This window comes from Lepidochelys kempii, chromosome 9 (assembly GCF_965140285.1).
Source record: "Lepidochelys kempii isolate rLepKem1 chromosome 9, rLepKem1.hap1, whole genome shotgun sequence".
Taxonomy (NCBI): domain Eukaryota; kingdom Metazoa; phylum Chordata; order Testudines; family Cheloniidae; genus Lepidochelys; species Lepidochelys kempii.
In genome coordinates, this window is record NC_136388.1 from 32595636 (window position 1) to 32614723 (window position 19088).

At 48.3% G+C, this 19088-nt stretch overlaps 1 protein-coding gene across 6 annotated transcripts in view; it reads left to right on the top strand.

Moving 5' to 3' along the window:
• The window catches only part of GK5 (glycerol kinase 5), a 101107-nt gene that overhangs the window by 78253 nt on the left and 3766 nt on the right, over positions 1-19088 (top strand). For 3 of the 6 annotated variants that reach the window (XR_012160785.2, XR_013636348.1, XR_013636349.1), the window contains 4 exons: positions 2331-2464; positions 3738-4166; positions 12944-13068; positions 13791-13962. Coding sequence is in view for 2 of the 6 variants with exons in the window: in XM_073359786.2 (XP_073215887.2) it covers positions 2331-2464; positions 3738-3892 (289 nt within the window). In the remaining 4 variants the exon portion in view is untranslated. Of the gene's footprint in view, positions 1-2330; positions 2465-3737; positions 6013-12943; positions 13069-13790; positions 13963-19088 lie in introns of those variants that run through there. The other 3 variants (XM_073359786.2, XM_073359789.2, XM_073359791.2) reach the window with 3 other exon arrangements.

Genomic DNA, 19088 nt, shown 5'->3' on the forward strand with positions numbered 1-19088 from the left:
TGCATAGAATGGAACATATCGTAAGAAGTTATATATACATACAGAGAACATGAAAAGGTGGAAGTTACCATACCAACTCTAAGAGGCTAATTAATTAAGATGAGCTATTGTCAGCAGGAGGAAAAAAAAACTTTTGTAGTGATAATCAGGATGGCCCATTTCAGACAGTTGACAAGAAGGTGAGAGGATACTTAACATGGGGAAATAGATTCAATTTGTGTAATGACCCAGCCACTCCCAGTCTCTATTCAAGCCCAAGTTAATGGTATCTAGTTTGCAAATTAATTCCAGTTCAGCAGTTTCTCATCAGAGTCTGTTTTTGAAGCTTTTCTGTTGCAAAATTGCCACCTTTAAGTCTGTAGCCCATGAAAGCTTATGCTCAAATAAATTTGTTAGTCTCTAAGGTGCCACAAGTACTCCTGTTCTTTTTAAGAATGAATTTGTCTGACAGCACCCCTGTGAGAATAGATGGTGGTATTATCACCTATTTATGAATGGGAAAATGAGGGTTTGTCTACACCAGGAAATTAATTTTTACATTGCTATACCAACATGATAATACTGTTGTAGCTACTCTTATAAACACTTATTAGGAATAACTGGCCTCTTTTTGGTTTTGGTTTCTGAAGCAACATAAACTAAACTGAAAAAAGGCCACAGTTATTCCAAATAAGAGTGTCCACAAGAGTAATTGTAGAGCAGTTTAATTATACTGGTATAACTAACGCCGGTTCGTTTCCCTGTGTAAATATACCCTGATGCACAGAGAGAGAGGCTAAAATTGTCAAGTGTGTGTTAATTTTGGATGCCTAACTTCTGACACCTTGGCTCTGATTATCCAGAATTGGTAGCATTTTTATAGCATATCGTATGTTTAAAGCACACTTCATCAACTTAAGTTGCAGATCTGAGCGCTCATCTGGCCCCCATGTGTGTCATGTTGGACACCCAAAAAATGAGGAACGCAGTTAGTAGGCAACCAACATTTAGGTGACTTGTCCATCATCACATAGTAACTCCAGCCCTGCACAGCTTCTGTGTGTGACCATATGGATAGCGCAGGGTAGAATCAAGTTCTCCAGTGCAGCATTCAGCTGCCTTAACCAGGAGACCATCCTTTTTTTTCCTGCAGCCACCTGCCTCATTCATTCCACGTCCTCCAACTTCTGCAGCAAATGAGGCAGGAGTCCTGTAGACAATAGCAACCTAAAAGAGGTCTTTTAATGGGAACTATTGGGCAACCTTAACTATAAGTGTCAATAATAGAAAAGTGGGTAAGCAACTGGCAGTATGGCAGTCTAGTGGTATAGTAATTCATTGTGTGACAAAAGTGTTGGTAATTGTTTATAGTTTAGTTATTTGTTCCCTGGTGCTCCTGGAGGAAGGAATGCCTTGTAACTCTAGTAACTCTCTTCAGCTAATACAGGGTCAATGTTCATAAATGCCCGTTTTCCTTGGCTGGAAAGCCAGGTCTCAGGGCTTGTCTTCAGTAGGGGCTAAATCGGCACCACTGCGATCAATGCAATGGTGTCAATTTAGCAGGTGAAGACGCAATAAGTCGATGGGAGAGCACTCTCCCATCAATATCAGTACTCCACCTCAACGAATGGCGGAAGCTGTGTCGCTGGGAGATCATCTCCCATTGACATAGTGTGGTGTAGATGCTGCTGTAAGTCGAGCTAAGCTATATTGACTTGAGTTACGTAACTTATGTAACTTAACTAGCATAACTTAGATCGACTTAGCTTATTATTGTAGACAAAGCCTATGACACAAAGGCATTTCGGAGAAAGTGAAGAGAGAATGGAGAGATTGCAGCCTACTTCTCATACTTCCTACAGAAGGAAGCAACTGTGAATGAATAGGCTAGAATACCAACAAAAATTAACTAATTACAAGAAAATGTATTTCTCTAGCTCTTTGAACACAAACTGAACTTACTGAACTTTCTAAAGGATATTTTTGAGTGTTCTGTGAGTCAGGCTACAGCATGTAAAAGCCATGTTCTACCATAAGTCTTAACGTTTCAATCAGGATTATAATTGTATTATTTTAGGGGGCTGAAATCAAAGTTGTGCTAAAATCTTAAAAAGACAAGTTGCTTTTTCAAAATACTTTTTTCAGACTGCAAAGTCAGTATTTTTTCCCCAAGAGGACTTATCCTCTAAATATGTACCTGTAACTCTGCTCACAATAAAATGGAATATGTATGCACAAATGTAGTAGACAGATTTCTGTATCTGTATGCAAACCCAGAAGTTGTTTCTGAACATTTGATGCTAAATATTTTTATTAAACTCAACCTTTTACCTTTGTTTGCTCCCACACAGTGCTGATGGAGGTGTCAGTAACAATAGTTTTGTCATGCAGATGACTTCTGACTTAATTAATAAGAAGATAGACAAGCCTGTAAACACAGATATGTCTTGTCTTGGAGCTGCTTTTCTAGCAGGTCTTGCTTTAGGTATGTATATTCTTTGAAAAACTTTCCATCTAAATATTTGCTGACTAGTTTTTTTCTCAATATAATACATACAGTTGAAGACTACAAATAGATCAGCTGAACTTGTACATGGCTTCGTCATTCTTTAATTTTCCGATAATAAATTGTCCCTAAATATTCAGTTAACCATTGTCACAGTTTCACTGTCATTATGGAAATCCAAGATAAAATAGCGCTTTTCATTCATACATCCATGTGTGATGAACAGAGGGGAGAGAGCATGGAGCAAAATATACAAAACTAGTTTAATGGGACAGTGCATCTAACACAAATTAATGCCCTGGTCTTGCAAACACTTATGCACTTGGTTAACTTATGCACATAAGTAGTCCCAATCATGTCAATTTAAAAAGTTAAGCTTATATATGTATGTTTTCAGGATTACAATCTAAATGTGTAAAATAAGTTTAGAAAATCGTATTTTGTTTTTAAGATTTTGACAGTAATAAGCAAAAGGGATAGTATAAAGTGAATTGACTGTTAACAGAAAAAGATTCAGCTCCAGTAAAGTAGAATCAATCTATTTAATTAACCAGGCTCCAATGAAAACCCAAATGTGTCTATTAAGCAATGGTCTTTATTAACAGGAATATATTTTGTTGATGGCTATTTGTATTATTAAATGGCTTTTAAAATGTGTATAGTACAAAACATTAAAATATTTAAAAATCCTATATTAAGGTGAGACTTATTCAGCAGCTAAAACAGAGTAAGAAACAGCCTGAAGTAGACAAAGGGACCTTCAGTATATAATTTATAAGTGTGAACTATTTGTTCGCATATTTTACATAGACTTGTAGGCAACACGAGGTATGATTTGCCATTTTTCTATCCTTTTAAGTAAGGAAGTAGGAAAATGACCAGTTTTGCCCTTGGTTCCCCTGGTCCCACCTAGTTGAGAGGCCACCTGTGGCTGAGGCCTGTTGTCCCCTTGGTCATTTTCCTAATTTTGACAGAACCTAAGTGAACATCGATGTACTAAATCCTTTTTCTTGGAAACCATAACAGTTAAGCAGATATACTGTTTGTCAGGATTTCAGTTAAGTGGATTCTGTTGGAATTGTTTCAGAATTTAAAAATATTCACCCACTTTATAAAGAAAGTTACTGGAATGAATAAGGAAAATCCTAATTATCTTCACCATGCTTCTATATGTAATTATTCTTCAATTGTATGGATTTGTTCCCAACACAATATTTGCAGTTAAGCTTTAGGATTAACTTTGTACTTACAGGGTTTTGGACTGACAAAGAACAACTGAAGAAACTGAGGCGAACTGAAATTGTTTTTGAGCCCCAGAGGGACGCTGGAGAATACAAACTTGCCATGGATAATTGGATAAAAGCAGTGCAACGTTCCTTGAATTGGTACAGCCAGACATCATACTAATGGAAGAGTTCACTTTTTTGAAATGGCCATCGATTAATGAAACCTTAGAATTTATAGAACAATAAAAACTAACCCAACACTTTTTTATGGAGTTTACACTTGGTTCTGTTGAATTTCAGCAGCCTCCCTACTTCTGTTAGATCAGTTACTACTGCATTTTGACCCATCATATCCTCCTTGCTATACCTGTTGATCAGCTGCAGCAGCCATGTCCCTTTGGTGACATGAGGGTGCACAAGAACCTTGAACGCCACTGCCATGTGTGGAGCATAAGGTGATTCATGATCTCTGGGGTCTAAGGACACTTATCCCAGTTATGGTGAACAAAGGTGGGGAAATGTGGCAAAAGATACTTCTTGTTTGCCTTTGTCAGATGGAGATTTGATTACTATAATATGCTCTGCAGTGGGATACACTTTGAGATCATTTACAATCTTAACCTAATGCGGAATATAGCTGTCTTCTTATTGGCAAGGCATTCTCCATGAGGGGTTGTTCTCTACTTTGGAACTCCGTTCTCCTCCCTTGGTTTGAAAGCCTGAATTTCTTAACCTTCAGGGCATGCTAAAAAACCATTGTATTTTGATGGGCATTTCTGGGAAGAACAGGGTGATTGCGTGTGGCATTTTATTACTTATGGTGGACTTCATTTAATATGGGTACTTTATGTATGAGTGTGTGTTGCTGACTATGAGCTATTATGTTACATCTTAATTGACTAGACAGAATCTATATTTGTAATGAGTTTTTTATCCATAGTGTGTGTTATTTTGTACAGTGCCTAGAGCTTAGGTACTATATTAAGTCTAAATATAAATACTGTGGATCAGTACTACATGAAATTGTTTCTATGCTTTTTATAGCTAACCGTTCTTATCTGATATGCAGCTAAGCAGATCTTTAATTTTGTAATAAAAGACAACCTTATTGCACTGTTAATTAATGCAAATAGCAGTCAAAAGTAATTACATATTGTATCCTATTTTTTTTTCAAAAAGTATATGTATTGTGACAGTGTTGGGCCAGATGGCTACAGGAGAGTGATAGAAGGCAGATATATTAGCCCCAGGTTAAGTAGGTCCCTTTTCCCTGGGTAAGGTAACAGGGAAGGTTCCAGAACAATCAGGAACTTTCTGGAAACAAGGCAGACAAGCTGATTAGAACACCTGCAGCCAATCATGAAGCTGCTAGAATCAATTAAGGCAGGCTAATCAGGGCACCTGGGTTTAAAAAGGAGCTCATTTCAGTTTGTGGTGTGTGCGAAGAGCTGGGAGCAAGAGGCGCAAGAAGCTGAGAGTGAGAAGTATAAGCATTATCAAACAACAGGAGGAAGGTCCTGTGGTAAGAATAAAGAAGGTGTTGGGAGGAGACAATGGGGAAGTAGCCCAGGGAGTTGTAGCTCTCACACAGCTGTTAAAGGAGCCACTGTAGACAGCTGCCATGCACAGGGCCCTGGGCTGGAACCCAGAGTAGAGGGCAGCCCGGGTTCCCCCCCATCCCTCCATTCCCCCAACTCCCTGCTTGATACCGGAGGAGTTGAACTGGACTGTGGGTTCCACCAGAGGGGAAGGTCTCTGGCCTGTTCCCCGATCCACTAGGTGGATGAGCAGAGACTGCGGGGATTGTTCTTCCTTTCCCCATGCTGGCCAATGATGAGGCTAACTGAGGGAATGGCAGATTTGAGCCATGAAAGTGGCCAAACTGAGGGCTACCGTGAACCTCTGAGGTGAGAAAATCCGCCAATAAGCGCAGGACCCACCAAGGCAGAGGAGGAACTTTGTCACAGTATTAATGTTTTCTAAGCCATCATTATTAAATTATATTGTGCTAAAGCAGAGCCAAACATGCTTTGTTTTTGAAGGCATCCTTTACTATTACTATTTTTAAAACTAGAATAAAAATTATAATGAATATAACAGAGTAAATTATAATTTATAGCAGCATCTAGCTATAATTAAGAGTCTTTAATAATTTTCATTATCACCCCTTTTTGTCAGGAGTAGCTCAGCTGCAGAATGTATTCCAATCTTAACACTCTTTAAAAAATTAAAACTTACTAGCTCTTGATCTCTGTGGACTACTTGCTTTTAGCTTCTTTTAAGGATAGATTTTTAACATACTGAGGATTCAAATGAATAAAATTTGCATTGAGATACTTTAAACAAAGATTATTAGTATGACTCTGGTCTCAAATTGATTTTATTTTTGTCAGATATATGTATCCATAACAAATTGCTGTGCCTGTATATTAATAATATAAGAAGATTGCGAGTTTGGAGTTAACTTCAAACAGTCCAAGTCCAGCTACTTTTCCAGACTGTTTTCTCTGGAGTTCATTTCATTCATTTATGTTAGTTTTAATTCAGATCTAGCAATGAAGACATTGTACAAGCTCATCTACATCAACCTCTATTTGAAAATTCTAGGCCTTTCACACACACCTTACTGTTAACTTAATTTTAGATTCCCCCTTAGGCATAGGTTTTTCTTTAGTTTGAAAAGCTTATGTAATTTCTACCTTTTTTGTCAATTGGGCATCTTCAGTCATAAAGCACAAATGGCAAATATTTCCAATCAGTACTTATATTTTAACTTGGAATTCCATATTCGAGTTTATGAATATTTTACTTAGGGTGGGGCACTACCCCACATGATTCAGATGTGAGGATTGAAAAACGAAGTGACAGTCTTTCTGCTATGATAATGGCCACCTAAGAGTCCTGACTTGATGAGAGCCATCAAGGTGGAGAAGTGTTGAAAAAGACTGGTTTCAGGTACTTGCAGATATATAAAAAAATGACTGGTTCTTCTTTGAGTGATTACTCATGTCCATTCCATTATAGGTGTGTGTGCTCGCCACATGCACCAGTGCCGGAAGTTTTTCCCTCAGTGGTATCAGTAGGGGACTAGCTCTGGCATCTTCTGGAGTGGCGCGCGCGTATACTGCGGTGTAAGGAGCACTGTCGGCTCCCCTCACCCTCAGTTCCTTCTTACTGCCAGTAATGGTGCTGGAACGTTCCCTGGCCTCAGCAAGCTTCTCTCTCAACTGCTCATTTTTTGCTGTATAAAGTTGTTAGTGTAGTTTGTGTTAGTCCATAGTCCTGGATGGGATTTAGCCTAGGGATGAGGCATGCCCTGGTCCCCAGTCTTCAAACCCTGTGACTGCTGCAAAAAACCTATGCCAGTCAGCGACCCCCAAAGTAGCTGTCTTTGGTGCTTGGGGGAAACTTATGTGAGCAACAAGTATCGCATTTGTAAGAGTTTTAAACCTTGGACCGAGAAGGAGCAGGACATTCGTCTCCGATTGCTCCTTATGGAGTCAGCACTTGCACCGGCACCAGAGACATCCAGATCGGATTCTTCTCCTAGCGGTGTGGCCTCGGTGCGGCGTGCGCTGCCAGCACCGTCTGCAGACTGGGGTTGATTCACCTCCCTGGTACCAGCTAGAAAGCAAAGAAAGACCGGAAGGGGACCTTCTCCTGCATCTCGTAAAGGGAAGGAGAGGGCCGGAGGAGAGCAAAGACCCACGAGGGGTGGCTCTTTGCGTCCGGAGGTCAGGCCCCAACTCCCACTGAGCAGGCTAGTCCACTCCAGGATACGCCCGCCACCCTGTAGAGCAGCACAGGCATTCAGCACCTGGTGGTGCCGTCTACACCGGAGGCCCTGCAGGCCACTAAGGACATCCTGTCCCTACCAGTGCCGCCCACGCCAGTTACGGCGGTACCCCACTCCAGGGGCAAACCCACCTTGGAACCCTTCCAACAGACCCCATCAGTGTGGCATCGCTTCTCACCACAAGGAGTGTCCCGCCACCATGCCTCGGGCACAGGTCAGCCTGTCCATCGGAGTTCCCAGTGTCAGTCCCCGGACTTCAGGCAGCACTCTTTGGGCTCAAAGAGACGATCACCAGTGTAATGGCACAGACCAGCAGAGGTGCACCCATCCCTGCAGCCCCAGCGCCATGAGCGCCCCAGCCACTCTCCCAGTGTCTGGTACCACTCCAGCAATTAAAGCTGCAGGTGTCGGTTACTGGTCACCGGAGAACTGGTATGGATCACCACGGGTGTGCCGACGTTCCCCAGCACAGAGACCTACTTACTCCTGCCCAACGGACTGGCACCACTCACTGAGTGTTAGGCAGAGATCACGGGGATCAAGGCATGGAGAGTCATCGCCCTCATGAAGATCCCCAGTGGAGCCTCAGGGCTGCCACCAATGTGACTGGGATAGACAGTAAGCCTTGGCACCGTCCTGGTCCCCTTGACGCAGCCCTTCCTCCTCAGGCTCCGTTAGCAAGGAGGAATCCCTGCCGGTAGGCCAGGGTCACTCATTGGGCACACCGGCATTCCCCGTGGCTCCTCCTGCAGTAGCGTGGCCTCAAGGCCAGTGGAGCTTCCCCCGGCACCTATGGAATCCCTGGGGGTTCCCACAGCCTTCGCAAGGGCGTAGGTTGACCTCAGGGGCATCAGACAAATGGTTGGCGACAGTCTCCCACTGGCCCCCCGACATGGAGGTGACACTGGAAAGGAACCCATCAGGGTCACCCGGGCCCAACAGAGGTGCTCATGGAGGAGGAAGCGGGGGTGGCAGACCCGCCAGTACCCTCCTCCTCTTCATCCTTGCCTGACGAGGCCATAATGGGGCCCTTTCACCCAGTCCCCCAGGATGATGCCAAGGCTCATCAAGAATTCTAAAGAGGGTCGCCTCAAACTGAAGCTAAGGAGCTGGTGGAGCCCTCAGACGCCCTCTTTGATGTGCTGAGTTCAGCAGCCCCTGCCAGGGTGGCATTGCCTGCACACGAGGCAGTGGCAAAAATTACTGTCCCTGTGGCAGACGCCCTCGTTGCTGCCCCCCATTTCCAAGTGGGCAGAATGTAAATATTAAGTGCTGGTTAAAGGTTATGAATACTTTTACACCAGGGGGTCTCAAAGTCCCACGGGCCATCTGCAGCCTGAGAGCCTCCCCAGTGTCTCCAGCAATTTTGAAGCCGGATCTCTCCCTTGGCCCAGCCTGCCGCCCCTGGGCACTCCCTCCCCACACCTCCCCTGAGTGATTTAAAATGGCCCAGGGCCCTACCCACCACCGGCAGCACAGCAGAGCTGAGTGGCTTCCTGCCTGCTTGCTCCACGTGGCTGCTGGCCCCTCCAAGTGACCCCGGGGCGGGGTGGGGCTGTGCCTCCACGTGCTGCCCCCGCCCCAAGTGCCCCTGCAGCCAATGGGAAGCCTGCATCCTCACCCCTTTCCCACACACCCCCTCCCACTCCCAAACTCCTCCCAGAGCCTGCACCTCCTCCCCCTTCCCACACACTCCCTCCCGCCCCCAAACTCCCTCCCAGAGCCTGCATCCCTCCCCTCTCCTCCCTCCCAGAGCCTGCAACCCCACCCCCTCCTCCTGCACCCCTGCCCCAGCCCAGAGCCTGCATCCCAGACCCCCCCCACCCCAAACTCCCTCCCAGAGCCTTAAGCAGGTGGAGGGCAGAGTTTTGGATGGCGGGTTCTGAGTGGCATGAGTGACATTATTGGCTTGCTGAGAGGATTTGAGGACTGGCACTGGCCCTAAGGTAAATTTGAGTTTGAGACCCCTGCTTTATACACACTCTGTCCCAAGCTCACTGGTGGGGTCAGCTGTTAATGAGCATGAAAGGCAGGGTCACCCAGGTGCGACGCCCAAAAATAAAGAGGCTTGATCTCTTTTTGGAAAAAAAGTTTATTCATCTTCCAGTCTCCAGCTATGAGTAGCCATACATCAGGCCTTGCTTGGCTGCTATGATTTTAACATCTGGCAGTCCATGGCTAAGTTTGTTCAGAGACCCTCTGCCTGAGGACCCCATGAAGGAACTCCTGGTGATCCTCAATGAGGGCAAGGTGGTGGCAAAGGCGGCCCTCCAAGCAGCCTCAGATGCGGGGGACTCTGAGGCCCGAACCATGGCCTCAGCCATCTCCATGAGATGAGAATCCTGGTTACAATCTTTGGGCCTCTCCATTGAGGTTTAGCAGTCAATCCAGGACCTCCCCTTAGATGGCCTGGCGCTGTTCTGTGAACAAATAGATACCAAGTTGCATGGTCTAAAAGACTTGAGGGAAACCCTGCAGACCATGGCCCTGTACGCTCCAGGGCTGGCAAGGAAGCAATTTAAGCCGCAAAAGTCCCAGAGGTTGGGAAGTCAGCCGCAGTCAGAGCCCTGCCGCAAGAAGGGCAAGTCCTATAAGTGCTGGCAGGGCCACCAGCCGACGTTCTCCACTCACTCAGGCTCCACCCGCAACCCAACAGGGTGGTAAACGGGCGTTTTGAGGGTACACTTGAGGGCGACCTTCCAGCCTGTGTCCTGGATCCTGCTTCCCAGCTTTTTTCCAACTGCCTGTCCCCTTTCCTCCCTGCCTGGGTCTCTATAACATTAGACCAGTAGGTTCTCAGTATTGTGGATTCAGTTTATTTCTGTTCCCCACTCCCCATCCCTCTTCAGGGATCCCTCTTTCGAGAGCCTGCTCGCTCAGGAGGTGCAGGACTTTCTGCAGGTGGCACCTGTGGAGGAAGTCCCCCTAAATTTCAGAGGCAAGGGGTTTTACTCCCGTTATTTTCTAATCCCAAAGGCCAAGGGCAGTCTAAGACCCATCCTGGACCTGCAAGAAGTCCACAGATATCTCAAGAAGTTGAAGTTTCACATGGCCTCCATCATCCCTTCAGTGGAGGCAGGAGACTGGTAGGCCTTCCTCGATTTAAAGGATGCATACTTCCACATATCGATATTCCATGGACACAGACATTTCCTGCGCTTTACGGTGGGGACCGCCCACTACCAGTTTGCGGTGCTCCCTTTTGGCCTAGCAGCAGCCCTGAGGGTGTTTACCAAGTGCATGTCAGTAGTGGCAGCTAATCTGAGATGTCAGGGTATCCAGATTTACCTGTACCTTGACGACTAGCTCCAGGACCCAAGTCCAGCACAGCATCACCATGCTGCAAACCTCCATGATCCACAGTCTCCCTGATATCGGATGCCTCCGACCTTGGTTGAAGAGCACATCTTGGTACACTACAAACTCAAGGGACATGGTCTCCAGAAGAGCTGGTGTTACATGTAAATGTCAGGGAGCTCAGAGCCATCCACATAGTCTGCCGTGTCTTCCTGCCACACTTGTCCAGTCGAGTAGTGCAGGTGTTAATGGACAACATGGCCTCAATGTTCTGTGTCAACAGGTAAGGGTGAGCTCATAGGCCCTCTGTCAGGAAGCACTTCGCCTGTGGGACTTTTGCGTTTAGCATGCGATCCAACTGGAAGCTTCGCATAGCGTCTGGAACACGCTGGTGGATCACCTCAGCAGGTCCTTTTTCTCTCACTACGAGTGATCCCTCCACTCAGAGGTCACCCGGGCACTCTTCCAGAAGTTGGGGGGCTCCCTGAGTGGATCTGTTCACCACCAGACAGAACAGGAAGTGCCATCAATTCTGCTCTCTCCAAGGCCTCGGCAGGGTGCCCTCTCCAATGCCTTTCTTCTGTTATGGGCGGGGGATTTGATGTGCACGTTCCTGCCGATTCTGCTGATCAGTCAGGTCCTATCGAAAATCAAAAGGGACACAGCGCAAGTCATTATGATCGCCCCGGCATGGCCTTGCCAGCACTGGTTCGGCACACTCATGGATCTGGCTGTGGCTGCACAATGGCCACTGCCCAGCCGCCCAGACCTGCTCTCGCAGGACCTGAACCTTCCGTCTCTTCACCTCATGGCCCAGCTGCTGCGTGGCTGAACCCAGAGAAACAAGCCTGCTTTAGCCAGGTACAGCAGGTTCTCTTGGAAAGTAGAAAGCCCTCCACCAGAACGACTTACCTGGCAAAGTAGAAGTGGTTCTCCTGCTGGGCATCGGAGCATAGCATCTCCCCAACATGGTTGTCTCTGCAGTCCATCCTAGATTACCTGCTCCACTTAAAGCACCAAGGCTTTGCGCTTTTGTCCATTGCACTTGGCAGCCATATCAGCCTTCCACCCACCCAGGGCCAATTGGTGTTCTCACATGAGATATCAATGAGGTTCATAAAGGGCTTGAAGGCTCTTTCTGCCGGTCTGGGACTCAGTTCCCCAATGGGACGTCAACCTGGTTCTCTCTAGGCTCATCGAACTGCCCTTTGAGCCTATGGCTTCTTGTTCCATCTGTTGTGGAAAGTTGTTTTCCTTGTAGTCATTACCCCAGCAAGGCACATATCCAAGATTAAGGCCCTCACATTGGAGCCTCTGTATACAGTATTCTACAAGGACAAGGTCCAGCTGCGACTCCATCCAGCTTTCCTGCCTAAGGTGGTGTCTCCTTTTCATGTCAATCAGGATATCTTCCTCCTGGTGTTCTGCCCAAAGCCACACTCCACCAATGAGGAGAGGCAGCTGTACACTTTGGATGTCCAGTGTACCCTAGCGTTCTACCTGAAGCATACCAAAGCCATCCGCAGGTCAACCCAGCTCTTTATCGCGACTGTAAAATTACTGTGAAATATGAGGTAGAGCCAGTGTAGGCATCTTACAACAGGATTGATGTATACAATCATCTGTGTACCTAACAAAAAAAAGGCGGGGGGGCGCAGGGGAGAGGTTGTTGCACTTACACATACTGCATTCTCTACAGAGATCACCCAGAAACAAAGAATAGTCAAATCTTGGGAGGGAGATTTCAGCCTGGTGCTATTTCAGAGATTAACAGTTAATGTTAATATAACATACAAATATTTGACTTCTCTTTCAGAGTGTGATGGGGTATACAAACTCCACACTAGGCAACAAGAGACACTTGTAGCAAATGCACCAGCTGGAGGAGGAGCTAAAAGGCAGGGGAGCAGTTCATTTGGTGGCAGCCCAGGAAAGAACAGAGACCTGCAGCAGGCAGCTCCAGGGGAGAAGAGCTGAGGAAAGGCAGAATCTCTCCCTAAACAGCTGCCCAAAGGTCCCTCCCTGATGGAAGGGAGGACCTGCTGTAGAGACAGCCTGAGAGGGAAGCATTCCCCTTTCCTTCTCATATGAACTTTGGACTTGGTTAATCCCCCTTTATTTTTGTTTGAACTACCCCAGCAGGGGAAAGCCCTTGAACTAAGCTGGCCCAAGAGGATGGCCATTCCACCAGAGGATGCAGTTGCTGCCCAAGAGAGAAAGGAGAGCGACCTTGGTACACACAGATGCCAGAAGGGTCTTTTTTGGTGAGTAGACATCCCTCACACCACCTAAACCCAGATAGTGACTTAGTCACGGGGGGCAGAGGTGATAGGAAGGGGCTCAAGGAGGGATTAAGCAGCCCTGGCTTTCAGAGCACTGATAACGCTCAGTGTCAGCACGCGGTGGAGTGGGAGGGCCTGAGCTCCCCTACCAACAACCCCCCTGCACGTCATGACCCTAAACCCTGACTACTAGGCGATACTCCCCTACCACCCTCCTCAGGAGAGGACCATCGCATATCAATAATTCATTATTGGAAGAAAGAGCACTTCCTTTTCTCCCCTAGGAGACCTGCAGTTGGGCAGCAGGAGACAGACATGAGGCTAGGGAAAAACTAAGCAAGGGTTAAATGTAACTGACCTCTGGCAACTTAGAAAGCCAGTAATTGTGCTCCAGAACCTAAGCTTTCATTTAAGGAATATAGGGTCAGATTTTCCTACCTGGTAAGGCCACAATTGTGCTGTTGCCTTAAAGTGGACAGAGAAGGGAAACTCTCATTGGTGCAAAACTGACAGAGGAAGCTTTTTTGTTGTTGCCGCCACCTATGCCAGCTGCTTCTTACCCTCTTCCCCTTCAGTAAACGGGAAGCGTATGTTGTTTGAGTTAGACCCTGGACACAGGCCGCGTAAACGACTGAATTTAGTTATTGTCTGCACAGCTCTATTTAATCGTTAATAACAGGTTAATTCTCAGTATTCCTTTGAAGGTTTTGTTTTTGCTAGTCACTGCAAACAGAAGAAGTGCCAGTCAGTCTTTTGAGTGGGAAAATAAGACCAGAAGAGACTGGGAGGCAAGGAGTTCCATTGCAGGTCTTACTATTCCCTGGATAGGTGTCACATCTAGAAATTACAGTGAATGGTATTGCTGTAAATGCGAAGGTATGCTATATGAAATCTGCAGTGTGTATTAAGCTGAAGATTTTACTTTTTCCAGTTCCCCCAACAGGCTCTCCTTTCCCCCGAATAACTTGGCCTGCTATGCAACAAGCAACTATTCTTCTTCGAGTGCTTGCTCATGTTGATTCCATTTTAGGTCTGTGCACGCCCACATGCACAGTTGTCAGAGATTTCTGCCTTAGCGGTATCCGTAGGGCTGGCTGTTGCAGCCTCTGGAGTGGTGTGCTCATGCAGCGGTATATCAGGCATCGTTGGTCCTATGCCCTCTCAGTTCCTTCTTACTACCCATGACGGTTGGTTGGAGCACTTTGCCTTGCATCGCAAGAGCACTAATAATCTCTTCATAGCCTTTCTCATAGACTTCATTCTACTGGTTGTTGTATATAGTTCATAGTTGATAGTGTTAAGTTCATTACTTAGAGTCCCTGTTGGGACTTTGCCCTGAGCAGGGCATGCCCCACTCTCCCGGCTTCAAGTTGTATTCAGCATTCAGCAGGCCAGTGCCGATCAGTGATCCCCATGACAGTTGTCTCAAGTGTCTGGGAGAAAGCCACAGGAAAGATAGGTGTTGCATCTTCAAAAACTTTTGCCCTCAGACCCAGAGGGAGCAAGATATTTGGTTGAGGGCCATCCTGATGGAGGCTGCTCTTCGCCCTGTGTTGGAGCCTTCCACCGCAGAACCCATACGGAGTGCATCAGCCTTGGTGCGCAGCGCAGTGCACTGCTGGCACCGGACTCTGCCTGGCTCCACTCCCTTTTTGGGGGTGCCAAGGAAGTGGCAGAAGAAGCAAAGTCCCTCAGCACTGAAGGATAGAGGGGCCATGGGCAAATGACCTGTGTCAGGCCATGCGCCCACTTTGGGGCTTTGCGGGGTGACGCTGAGCTTGGACCTCCCAGTCCGGCTTGGGACCTGCCTCACACTTCGGGCAGCAGCAGGGGCTCCCAGCCTATTGTGAGGTCTTCAGTGCTCGAAGCGGTCCCAGCAGCTAGAGAGCAGAGCCAGTGGGCTCCGGAGGTGCCACGTCAGGTGACAGAAGTGGCTTTGCCCCCTGCACCGAAGGACAAGCCCACCGGAGTGCAGCAGCATAGACTGGCATAACTTCCTCCAGTCTCTGGACTGCAGGCACAGGTCCCCATCGCCGAGACCTTGGATCCTGGCACTGTGTCCCAGCTCTCCAGCCCGGAGGCCTCGGTCTCCAGCGAGATCCCCACCTACTAGGTGTGGGACTCCGGATTCGAGGCGCCATTCACCATACCTCTGGTACCGGCAATCATCTGGCTACAGGTCGCTGAGGCGCCGGTCACCCACTCCCAGGCTGTCTTCCAGACGTTGGTCGCCATCCTGGAGGGATCGTTTGGGATCTCTGAACCGGTCTCATTCGCCCCTGTGCTGTTCCTCAGAAAGGCAGCGCTACTCACCATCGCCCTGCCACTCGCCCACCAGAGTCAGCAAACACCCAGGCCTTGACGGCTCCACCGTGGTCACCAGAGGGACAATGGTCAGGGTCAGACCACCAGCCTGTTGCTGAGGAGGGGCTCCTCCCCACCAATGCTGGAGCCTGAGGTGGCACCAGCCATGGCACTGGTGCAGCAGGGACTGTGGCTCCCCCAGTAGCCATACTGGAACCCATGGGGAGGGCTGGGCATGCTGGTCCAATAATCCCAGCCCTCCCTGGCTGCATCGAACAAGCCAGCCACGGCACCGCGGTCACAATGTGGTGCCAATGTGGCGCATCGCATCCCGGCACCGAGGAAACCCTCCCCACAAAGGAAGGGAACGACACCCTCCCACAGGAGGTACCATTTTCATCGTCCCTGGACGAGGCGGTCACAGGGCCATCCTGCCCTAGCAGTCCCGCAAATGAATTTAAAGAGCACCCAGGCCCTCCTTAAACTGGTGGCGGAAAACCTTGGTATGCAAATTGAGGAGGTCGCTGAGGAGGCTGACAACCTCTTTAACGTCATCTCAGCCACCACCCCAGCATGGGTCATATTGCCCATCCACGCTGGGGTCCTCAAGATTGCCACAACGATTTGGCTATCTCCCTCTTCTATTCTGCTGACTTCCAAGAAGATGGAAAAGAAATATTATGTCCCTGCAAAGGGCTTTGAGTATTTGTGCGACTCCTCCCCCTGGTTGTGTCCACAGTTAATGAAAAGGACAGGCAGGGACAGGTTAGCGGAACACCGAACAATAAAAACGCTAAGAGATTGGACTTGTTTGGCCAAAAGGTTTATTCGACGGCCAGCTTGCAGTTCCAAGTGTCTAATCACCAGCCCCTCCTGGAATGTTATAACTTCAACCTGTGGGACTCCTTTAACAAGTTCATGGAGCCCTCCTGCAGGATCATGCCAAAGAGTTCACAGTGTTAGTGAGCGAAGGCACAGCGGTAGCCAGGGGAGTCCTCCAGATGGCCTGGGACACTACGGACTTGGCAGCCCGGGTGGTCGCGTCAGCAGTGGCCATGAGACACAGCTTGTGGTTGCAGGCTTCTGAGCTGTCTCCTGAAATGCAGGCCACAATCCGGGACCTCTCCTTCGAGGGTAGAGGGCTCTTTTCCAAGATAACTGACTCAAGGCTCCATGGGTAAGGACTCCCAAGCCACCTTCCGCTCCTTGGGCCAGCATCCTGCTCAGCAGTCTAGGAAGCCTTCCATCCTCCACCCCCGCCCCTTCTGCTGCAGTCGAGGTCCTTCCAGGTCAGGCTCCTACAGGAGGAAGGACAAGGACAGGGGGCCTAAGAGACGTTATCCATCGTCTTCCCACCCAGCGGTGCAGCCTGACCCTCCCAAAAATCAGGGAGACCAGAAACAGCCATTTTGAGGGTGCGTGTGAGGATGACCGCCCCAGCCACTGTACCGGATCCATCCCCCTCCTTTCTCAATCACCTCCACCCTTTCTAGTCAGCCTGGTCCCGTATCACATCAGACTGCTGGGTGCTCGATAGTTTCTTCAGGTTATACCCTGCAATTTATAGCTGACTACGCCTCCCATCCCCATCCTTCTTCAGGGACCCTTCTCACAAGCAACTCCTCATTCAGGAGGTTGAAAACCTCCTGGGCCTTGGGGCAGTGGAAGAGGTTCCTCTGAACATGGAAGGCAGAGGATTCTGCTCCTGCTGTGTTCTAATTCTGAAGGAAAAAGGGTGCCTCAGACCTATCCTGGAGCTGCTTCGCCTCAAAAAGTCTCTGAAGAAGTTGAAGTTTCACATGGTCTCCCTGGCCTCCATCATTCCCTCCCTGGATCTGGGAGACTGGTATGCCGCCCTCAATTTAAAGGATGCATACTTCCATATTTCCATTTTCCCGGGGCATTGGCGCTTCCTCTGTTTCACATTGGGCCAGTGCCATTTCCAGTTCATGGTGATGCCCTTTGGCCTCTTGTCGGCCCTGAGAGTGTTCACAAAGTGCCAGTGGCCACTTCCCTGTGACGTTGAGGAGTCCAAATTTACCTGTACCTCAACAACTGGGGGTTAAGGAGCCAGTCCCCAGATCTGGTGTGGAAACGTATCGATCTGGTCTGTTCCACCTCCCGCAACCTAGGGCTGATAATAAATTAGAATACATCAACCCTAACTCCAGTACGGCGCATAAAATTTATTGGGGCAGTTCTCGACTCCACTCGAGCCAGAGCCTTCCTCCCCAAGACTCGGTTCCAAGCCATAGGAGACCTCATCTCAGGCCTGTGAGCCCACCCGCTCACCACCGCCCATACGTGCCTGCGATTGTTGGGTCATATGGTAGCATGCACTTCCATGGTCTGGTGCACAAGACTCTGCCCCAGATCCCTACAGACGTGGCTGGTGTCAGTCTATGTCCCCATCCAGCACCACATGGACCAGGTGATCAGGATTCCGGACAGCATACTGTCATCTCTCACTTGGTGGCAGGATCCCACGTTGGTGCTGGAAGGAGTTCCCTTCATGGCCCCAGCCTCGTCGGTGACTCCAGGGCTTGTCCCTCTCATCGATCAAGGTCCATCTAGTGGCCATCTCAGCCTTCCACCTGCCATTCGAGGTCAGGTCAGTTTTTGCTCAGGATATCACAGCCAAATTCCTTAAGGGTCTAGAGCGCCTCTACCTGCACATTAGGGATCCCATGCCTCCATGGGACTTGAATTTGGTGCTGTTGCGGCTCACGGGTCCTCCCTTTTAGCCTCTGGCTTCCTGCTCTCTCCTTCTTCATTCCTAATAGCAGTGACATCGGCCTGCCAGGTATCTGAGGTTTGGTCGCTCGCCTCGAAACCACCTTACATGGTCTTCTACAAGGACAGTGGCCAGCTGACACCACACCTGGCCTTCCTTCCAAAGGTAGTCTCTCAGTTTCATTTGAGCCAAGACATTTACTTACTGGTCTTCCTTCTGAGGACACATAAGTTGGAGGAGGCATGCAAGCTGCATGCCAGGTGCATGCCCTGGACGTCAGGAGGGCTTTAGCCTTGTACATTGACAGGACCAAGCTATTCCATAAGTCAATGCAGTTGTTTGTCTCTGTGGCTGACAGGATGAAAGGTTGCTCTGTATCCGCTCAAAGGATTTCCTCTTGGATCACTGCCTCCATTCATTTTTGGTATGATCAAGTGAAGATGCCACCCTTGGCGATCATCACCACCCACTCTACCAGGGTGCAGGTCTCTTCAGCAGTCTTTCTGGCCCAAGTACCTATCCAGGACATCTGCAGGGCAGCTTTACGTCCCACTATGCACTTACCCAGCAGGCCCGGGATGATGCTGGCTTCAGTAGGGCAGTACTGCAAGCTGCTAAGCTGTGAACTCCAAGCCCATCTCTGGGGGTACTGCTTGTGAGTCACCTAGCATGGAATGGACATGAGCAAGCACCTGAAGAAGAAAAAACAGACACTAGCCTTTTGTAAATGTTATTCAAGATGTGTTGCTCATGTCCATTCCATTACTCACCCTTCTACCCTCTCTCGGTGTTACCAGCAAGAAGGAACTGAGAGGGTGTAGGTCCAGCGGCGCCTGATATACTGCTGCATGAGTGTGCCACTCCAGGGGGCACCACAGCCAGCCCTATGGTTACCACTAACGCAGAAATCTCCGACAATTGTGCACGTGAGCACACACACCTAAAATGGAATGGACATAAGCAA